A 9,617-nucleotide genomic window follows, 5' to 3' on the forward strand; every position below is an offset into this window, starting at 1 on the left:
AGGAATGCTTCTCTTGCGATCGGGATGTGCCCTGCTGGTCTCTGGTGGAAGTTTCCTAGTAAGGGTTCGTTCGTTGGTTCATTATCGCCCTTCGAGGATTGGATTCTTGACGTCAGGGTGCTGCCGGATCCATCAAGAGTCCTGGAAGTGACAAGTGAGCTTGGTGAGCTTTTAGGTTAAGTTTTTTTTTTTTTTGGTTCTTCTCTTTAAAGTAAGAACTAAATTTTTGTTCGGGCTAACCTGTACGTTTTTGCAGAATTTCTACCACATCGTGTGGTTTTCCTTATTCTTGGGTTTTCCATTATGCTGATGGCTGATTCTCTGAGCGAGTCTGTTATCTTCTACTATGGGAGCGCGATGACAATTGGCATCATACTTGTGATTCTAATGGTTGTCTACCAGGTTAGGTTACACTTCTCGGAACCTTTTTTATATAGATATAAAACATGCCAACCAGTTTTTAATATCTTCCACAACACAAAAGCGTTGAAGCGGATATTTGCAAAAATTTCCAGCTCCGAATTCCAGTTTCTGAATCTCATTCTTCCGATTGTTAGTTATATTATGAATGGAGAAAACGTCGGGTGACAAAGTAATTTAACCTAATGGAATAAGTGAATAACTTACATAACATAGGCATTAAAAAGACAAAAAATTCCAAACGGAAGCAGGTTATGGATAGACCACATTGAGAAAGCTTATTTAAAGATGTTTAAATTCCACACTTTTATTGTTTAATAAATATGATATTTTTTTTGACAGGAATGCATGCCTCTTTTTTGTCAAATTGCTAGGAATTTAGGAGTCGTCCAAGTAAGCTTTCTGAGTGTAATAGAGAGTGATTACCCCTTAAATCATACCTTATTGTGCTAATCTACATTAAGGGTTTGTTTGAGATAACTTTATGCATGATTTGCTTTTCAAACCGCTACCACCATTTTGTTTGGCGAATTGCTTTCTTGCTGTTTTTAGAAATTTCTGTTGTAGAAAGTTGATTTTTTTCAATCTGAGCTGTGAAAGTGTGGTAGCTGCCAGAAAGTTATGATCTGACTTTTTGAAAATAAATTAAATTTATAGTCACCCCAATTTTTTGAAAAGCAGTTTCTTCCGCAACAGCTTCACTGTTGTTTCTTCAAACAACTGCAACTGCCCCAAACAGACCCTAAGAGTATTATTGTAAGTAAACTATATAGCAAAGTGAGGAATAACTCTTCCCTTTACAAGAAAACTTATCAACCACACTAGCTAACATAGTATTAGAAATGCCAAGGTGGCAGCTAGGGGAATTAATCAAGTTAGTAGGAAGTGCTAGGCTTCTTTAATATTAATGTTAGAGTAGCATTTGTAAGTAAGTATAAAATTGAGATTAAATACAACAACAAAAAAACAAGCCTTTATCCCACCAAGTGGGGTCGGCTACATGAATCAATTTTCTCCATTGTTTTATTTTCATTTAATTGTAATAAATTAAGATAATTTTTTACCCATCATGCCCCAAGCCTTTTTAGGTCTACCTCTACTTTAACATAAATCAAATCTAAGGATCCACTTACCTAACTGGTTCGTCAAATCAGCCAAAGTTTAATGTAACCAAACCATCTAAGACGATTCTCTCTAATCTTGTATGCCATTGGAGCTAGTCCAACCCTTTCACAAACATATTCATTTCACTTTTTGTCTAGTCTATTGTCATTTATCCACATGAGCATTCTCATCTCAACAGCATTTAACTTAATTTTATGATTCTCTTTACATACCAACATTTTGCGATATAGAGTATTGTAGGTCTCACCACCATCTTATAAAATTTTTCTTTAAGTGTAAGCACTAATATTCTATTACACAATTGGGCCGATACATTCCTCCACGTTAATCATCCAACTTGAATTATACTAATAACATTTCCCTCTATAGCACCATCACTTTGAAAAAGTGAGATTACATATTTCCAAAATTTACCCCAAATGGAATTAATAAAAATAAAGTGCTATCTTAGCTCTTTTGTTCATAGAAAGGCTAAGTTGACTCTTAATGGAAGAAGCCGTGAAAAGTAAGACTGGTAAAGCTTTGGGCATGATAAGAGACACTTTTCCACCAAGAATTGTGCAGATGGTTCTTAGAAAGAAAACTTCATATCCTTTTTCTGTTAATAGCCTAGCTCAGGTTAGGATTTATTAAATAACCAATTCTACTCATTTCTCTTGGTCTCTTAGGGTCTGTTTGGGACAACTATAGTTGTTTTAAAAACATATGTGAAGCTGCTGAGGAAGAAATTGATGTTTAAAAAGCTGTGGTGACAATTACAAATTTTTTTTTTTTTGAAAAGTTAGATAGCAATTTTTTAGCAGTCATTGCATGTAATCAGATATAGTAGGAAAACACAGTTTTTAGTTGCGGTCTTTTAAGAACGTAAGCTAAAAACAGTTTTACCAAACAGAAAAAATTGTGGTACGACACGACACCGCTGCCCCAAACACACTTTTAGCCTGGTCGTGGTAGAATTTGCATTTTTTTTAGCTATTATCAGATAACAGATTTTGGTATGTAAATTGATTTGAACCAATAATAAAGGTTGTTTTGTGTGGATTTTATAAGTTGTAGTCTTTCGACAATAGAAATAAATTTTTACTTTCATCTTACAATTCTGAAATGCGTGCATTAAACAGATTTTGATAATCTTTGAATCCGAGAAAAGGTTTGAACGGGAAGACTTAAATTAGGAAGAGCATAAGCTTTGCAGTATTAGAATTAGCTTTAGAAAACAACTTTTTTGACTTATCCATATTGGCTAACAAACCCATAGAAAGTTTAAAATTCTATAAGTAGGATACCATGTTAGAAATAAAGCCAAAATTAGCTTGCTCGAAGAACCCAGGGTCATCTATATATATATGATGATGTATACTAGGTACGCTGTTATGCATAAAAAGCTACAACGAATTGCTTAGAGAACATTCTTTGATTAGCCTTGATTGTTCTTCCATAATAATTGTGAAGAAGTAAGATGAGAGCAGACAACCGTCAATTAAGCCATTTATAAAGGAGAAGTTAACGCAATTTTCCCCATTAACAATTATGGAGAAAGGAATTGTGCCAATATTGGCAAAAATCCAATTGATAAAAGTGATGGGAAGTCAAGAAGGTAAGCCTTATAAATCCTTGTTAACGCAATGAAAAACTTTGTTGAGATCCACTTTATCATAAAATAATTAATTGTTTAAATGATGCATCCATTCTTGTAGCTATCTTGAATAAGAAATATTCATTCCTTCCGCTAAAGCGCATGGGCCAACTTAATTGGGTTTGGAAGTGCAATTAAGGGTGTGTTTGGGGTAGCTTATCATTTGCGACAGCGTTTTGAAAATGCCGCCTCAGTGTTTGGAAGAAATGTTCGAGATGCTTATTTCAAAACGTTGTTTCGCTGTTTAATTAAATGCAGGCCGCGGGAGGAGCCCTGCGGTCTGGCGTTTCCTTCAGCATTTAACGTTGTTGCCCCGTGTCTGCCTTCCTCCAGGCTCAGCTCAAAAACCTTTGCCCACTTCTCCTTTCTCACGGCTTCGCCCAAAAACCCCTGAGATCGCAACCCTAGCGATACAATCGTGATTAGAGCTAGCTGGTATGCGCTGTTCACACTCTTTGTGTCTGCCTTCCTCTTGGCTCTGCCAACTTCCTCCTTCTCCTGCGAGCTTCCTCTGACAAACTCCTCTCTCCGGCGACGCTTCGGCCAGGTACTCCTCCCCCTCTTTTTCTTCTTTTTCGTGCATCTCAAAGAAAGAAAGGAGATTTCGGGTAGGAGCAGAGATTTACATACATGCCACTCAATTCTTTTCATTTTACAGCAAATAAATAAAAAAAAGATGTTTTACAAATATACTACTCAATTTCTGTCCATTTCTAAAAAAACAAAAATATAAAGGTTTACATACATAGGACTCAATTCCTGTGTATTTGTTTATGTACATGCCACTCAATTTTGTGTACTTATTCCTACACATTTATTCACGTTTATAACATTCAATTTTGCACATTTATTTAAGTACATATCCCAATTTCATGTATTTATTCCTGTATATTTATTTACATATATATCACTCAATTTTTGTATATTTATTTAAGTGTATACCACTCAATTCTTGTTTATTCATTTACATACATACAATCTTTGTGCATTTGCACATAAAATAAAAAAATATTTACATAAATACCACCTAATTTTTGTGCATTTATATAAGCCAAAAGGGGTTAGCAGTAATAAAAAAAACAAAAGATTTACATACATATCACCTATTTGGGGTAGCATGGTCATTTATCCACAAACATCTGCAAATCAGTTGTTTTTAAACAGCTGTCCCAAACAATCAACCAGCTTATCAGGATAAGCTGCCGATCAACAACTTATAAGGATAAACTGCTTTTGTAACTGCCCCAAACAAACCCTAAGTCTGCTAGCTAAAATCTTAGTTATAACCTTGTAAATTTTACATACAACTAATGGTTTACGATCATAAACTGTGTTTGAATTTAACTTTTTTGGTATTTGGGCACTAGCAGTATGTTTGAAAAAGATGGACATTTTAGAAGTCTTATAAGAAATGCCATGCTACTCTTATGATTTGTGGGTCAATTGTTTCTCATTTATCCTTGTGGAAATTGGCATTAAACCTATTTCGGTCAGGTTTTCTGTCATTATCTAGGGAGGATACTGCATTCTTGACATCCACATTATAAACAAGGCTAATGAAAGCTGCTTTTTAAGATTCCATCAGTAACTTGCAATAGGGCCCAACAAAGACTAGATTATTAGTGGAGGCATTGCCATGTGAGATATGAAGCTCATGAATGGTTATGATTCTTTTGACATTTAATTTTCTTTTAAAAAACCCAACATCATCCTCTCGTTTCACAATCCAATTCACCTGAACTCTTTGAGAGATCTAATTATACTCTAAAGTGGATGCAGAAATGAGATTGTCTTGAATTTATTTTAGTTTAATTTTCCTATGTCGAAAGAAAGGGTTTAAAGGATTGATTTCTAGGTTACTGGAAATGATGGTTTTGTAAGACATTGATTTCAGCTTTCTTGATAAGATCATTAAATCCAATGCAATTACTTCATAAATTCTTATTACGTTTTATTTTGAGGAATTGTGTGGAAGAAATAATGAGCATAAAGTGATCTAGATAGAGTGAGGGGTAGTGTATTGTAGAATGAAAAGGTAAAGGGATCCAACTATGCAGTGTTAACCAACACTCTGGGGTGCTTTCATCCGATTGGATTATTGGGTTGGTTATAACACCAATTGAAAGAAAATCCAGATCTAGGGAGTTGAAGGAGACCAACATTAAAAATTCAATCATTGGATCCACAAATTTAGCATGATGAGGTTGGGAATGCCCATTTTCTCGGTTTACCCATTTACGCAACAAAGGTCTCCAAAGAGACTCCATGCTTCTTGAAGATGTGTTTTTGATGAAATTGCAGAGTATTTCTCTTACCAATCTTTCATGAGCTGCAATGGCACTTTTGCTTGTCTAACTTTTTCCTCAGCACAACATCTGTTTAGATTACTCCAACCGCCTATTTTATATGTATAATTGGGAAGTTGATGGAGCCCAGATGACTTTGAGGTCCTTTTTGGATATCTTGATGTTGCAGAATTAATAAAAAGGGTTATTTTTGCTCACCTACGGTTGCTGTAACGGTGAAAGGTTTTTCTTCTGCAAGAAGTTTAGCAAGGTTCTAGCAGTTTCAATTTCTAAAGGGCAATGATCTCAAGATTAAAAAAACATGAAACTAAACGGCTGAAGCTGGTTTTGCTCACGTACGATTGCTTTAATAATGGTGAAAAGTTTTACTTCTGTGAGAAGTGTAGCACTATTAAAGGAATTTTGATTTTTAAAGGGCAATGATTTCAACTTCAAAAAATCGTAATACTAAATGACTGTAGCTAGTTTTGCTCACGTTCTGTTGTTTTAATGGTTATATGTTGTTCTTCTGCGAGAAGTTGAGCACTATTAGAGGAGTTTTGTTTCCAAATACGCAAAGATCCCAACTTGAATAATTCATAAAGCTAAATGAGTGAAGCTGGAGTTCTCCCTAGATTTAAAGAGGGTTATTTGAACTGTGCTCTGTTAATTATAGCATGCTGTCTTTTTTGGATATATTGATGTTACAGAATTAAAGAAAAGACTTATTTTTGCTCACCTACGGTTGCTTTAACTGTGAAAGGTTTTTTTTTTTTTTGCGAGAAGTGTAGCAAGATTCGAGGAGTTTTGATTCCTATTGGACAATGATCTCAAGATAAAAAAATCATAAAACTAAATGACTGAAGCTAGTTTTGCTCACCTATGATTGCTTTAATGGTGAAATGTTTTTCTTCTGCAAGAAGTGTAGCACGATTAGAGGGGTTTTGATTCCTAAAGGGCAATGACCTCAACTTCAAAAAATCATAAAACTAAATGACTGAATCTAGTTTTGCTCACGTTCTATTGTTTTAATGGTTATATGGTGTTCTTATGCAAGAAGTTTAGCAATATTAGAGGAGTTTTGTTTCCGAATACACAAAAATCTCAACTTTAACAAATCATAAAGCTAAATGAGTGAAGTTGGAGATCTCCCTAGATTTAAAGAGGGTTATTTGTACTGTGCTCTGTTAATTATAGCATGCTGTCTTTTCTACTAATCTTCTATCCATCTTCAAAACTTACATTTTATAAAACAATGCCTAATGATTTGCTTTCACAACTAGTGAAACACTTGCTTAACAATCTTTTTGTGTTTGTATATAAGCTTGTCATAAAACAAAGATTTAAAATGGATTCTCGCAGTGTATGATTTTCATCGACCTTTGGGTTAAGAAAATTGTTTTTTTGAGAACAGTATTGAAGTCGTAGAACTTTATTCTCATTTTGTTTACCAATTCTGTTAATTGAGTTTTCATAATTTTTAGTTGTCCCCCTTTTTTTTATCAGGATCAAGTTATATAGGAGAATGCTCTAAATGTCTAATCTTCTATGATATTCATGCAGGGTATGAAGCTGTTGCCAACAGGTCGAAAGAGTTCACTAGCTGTAGTCTTGTACTCATCCATTGTAAGCATCAACTGTCATAAGCTGATATCTTTTCTTATTTAGCTCTTCGGTGTCAATTGCATAGCATCACTATACGTGTTACTTATTTATAATGTAGGTTGGTGTTGCAGCCTCTCTTTTGCAGCACATTTCTGCCTTATTGCGCGCAGCACTTGTTGGGATAGGAATATATGAAGATATGCATAAACCTGTATGTAAGTTTCTTTGTGATTCATTTATGCCTTTCTTCTTAATGAGAAAATTGTATCTTTATAATTGGCTATTAATTTCTCTGGTTAGTTTGATGAGAAGTTTTACCAAACCAGTTTTTGTATTTGTTTTCAAAGTATATCTATTAATTTAATGTACCCTGTTTATTGATGCCATTAATCCTGTCACTGCTTGTAGAAGAACTTTCAAGCTATGGTGAGCTTTAATTCACAAAGTCTCCATACCGTTGAGACTTTGTGTGACATTAGTGCAATTTTGCAAGAATTATTTTTTTAGAATTTGTGTTTTATTAAAAATGTTTTTATATAGTTTTCTGATGGATGGTACCTCTTTATGGATGTGGTGGTTGTTGGCTAAGGCAGTGGTTTTTGGCATTATTTAAAATAAAAGGAAAAGTTGGTGGGTTAGATTTTTGTTTCTATCATACTTTGCATTTTGTGACATCAATTTTGTGTAATTTGGGGATTTGCTTTTGAATAAGATTTGCATGCAACCTTCTTAGGTTGTTTTGTTTGATTGTGACCTGACTGATATACTTCATCACTATGAAAATTTAATTTGGGAGTTTTTTTGTTTCAATGGTTACAAGAACAAGAACAACAAGCCTTTCGTCTTACTAAGTGGGGTCAGCTACATGCTACATAAATCCTTTTTCTTCATCGTGTCCTATTGGTTCCATTGATGCTGAGATTTAAACTAAATTGTGAATTTTTTGGGAATTAATTTAAGCCTAAATTGTGAGAGATTATGTGAATGCTAATTGGATGTGTGATTTTTTCTAGTACAATATACATATGACTAATGAATTTCTTTGGAAGTCAACTTCTTGTGATGACTTTAGGCTTGGTTTTTTTTTTTACTTTGGCAATTTTTTTATTTGCTTGGTTATTGGTTAATTTAGTGTTCTTGATTTTGTCTGGAAAGGGATACATTAAAATTTTATTTTGTGAAAAATAATTTTTTTTTTCTCGCTGATTTTATTTGTTTCCAAAATTTTCTTGAATTCTTGGATATTTATGATCATATCACGATTAATTGAGCTTGAACTCTAATGTAAATTATTTTTATTTAATTAATATAAATTTCTTGTAAGCATAGTTAGGAAAGCCAACTCACAGCCATCTTAAATCCAATTGGTAGATTTTATATAGGATACAAAATTCTATGCCGTAGTACAAGGTCTTTGATATTGGAAGCATTTGTTGTTATCCAAAGAGTTTATTATTATTATTTTATCATCAAGATTAGGAATTTAGCTCTTAATAGAAGCTAGGTTATAGGCATTAAATAAATATTTTTTTTATGAGAATATTCTTTCGTATTTAAATTCTAATTTGGATCTGAAAATAAAACTGTTGGTGCTTGAAGTAGAATTTTTTGTTCTGTGTACTTACAAATTAAGGTTATTGGCTTCGATCTTATGAAAGAGGACTATGCTGCATTTAAGGATTTTGTTGGAATTTACGATGCCTTAAATAATTTATTTTTATCTAAAAAATACCACATGATTGAATTTGGCTATTTTAGGGATTTTTTTTTCATGTTCATGGTTTAAACGACTAAGGGTGACCCCTTGATGTTCATGTAATATTGTGAAAATGAGTATTGTTCATTAATTAGGCTGGATTTTAATTTAAATCATTAATGATTTAAAGCATTTTTAATACATTTTATGCTTATAAATTTCATCATTAAAGATTTTAAATAACTCAAGAAGGATGAACATAGTACATACAGTGAAGGGTGTACAGTACCATCCTAAGATTTTAGAGCTTATGTTTTGAATTACTTGTTAGGGTGTTGCCTGATTGAGACGAACTAGTTTAGTTAGTTTAAATTATTTACTCTGAGACCTGGTAATGAACTTGACCCCTTATAATTAAAATATAGGTAACGGCTGCATGATGAAAATATTGGAATGAACCTGATTGGATTTTTAACCTGTTGTATGCGGCTTATCATCTTTATCAACTTCTTTTATCAAACATTGTTTGGAATCACTGCGAACTGTAAATATCCACTTAAATTTGTATGCTAGATCATAGTTTATAATCATACTTTCATGCTGTCTTGTATGAGCACGGAAGGTGAGATATTATAGTTTGTAAAACTTGGAATGCCAAGAGCCAAATAATGGTCATAGTGATCCACCTATAAAGCCGTTCAATTCCCTCCCTCCTTACCTCTCTCAATTCTCTCTGTTGTTCATTAATGTTTTTTGCATTTTGGATTGGTTGAAACTGTAAATGGTTCACTTTCTAATTTGTGTAAGTTACTAGTTTAAGGATTTATCTTCATTAAGGGCTAGACGTTGT

At 33.5% G+C, this 9,617-nt stretch overlaps 1 protein-coding gene across 1 annotated transcript; it reads left to right on the forward strand.

Moving 5' to 3' along the window:
* The first annotated feature begins 7 nt into the window (after window positions 1–7).
* LOC110021403 lies at window positions 8–7,659 on the forward strand. Its single transcript, XM_020719887.1, has 6 exons — window positions 8–163; window positions 257–402; window positions 7,030–7,092; window positions 7,190–7,282; window positions 7,480–7,497; window positions 7,612–7,659. Exons 1-6 carry the CDS (start codon window positions 25–27, stop codon window positions 7,657–7,659), a joined length of 507 nt encoding a protein of 168 aa, XP_020575546.1. The 5' UTR covers window positions 8–24.
* The last annotated feature ends 1,958 nt before the right edge of the window (window positions 7,660–9,617 follow it).

The sequence above is a fragment of the Phalaenopsis equestris genome, unplaced genomic scaffold (assembly GCF_001263595.1).
Source record: "Phalaenopsis equestris unplaced genomic scaffold, ASM126359v1 Scaffold000134, whole genome shotgun sequence".
In the NCBI taxonomy this organism is placed as follows: Eukaryota; Viridiplantae; Streptophyta; class Magnoliopsida; order Asparagales; family Orchidaceae; genus Phalaenopsis; species Phalaenopsis equestris.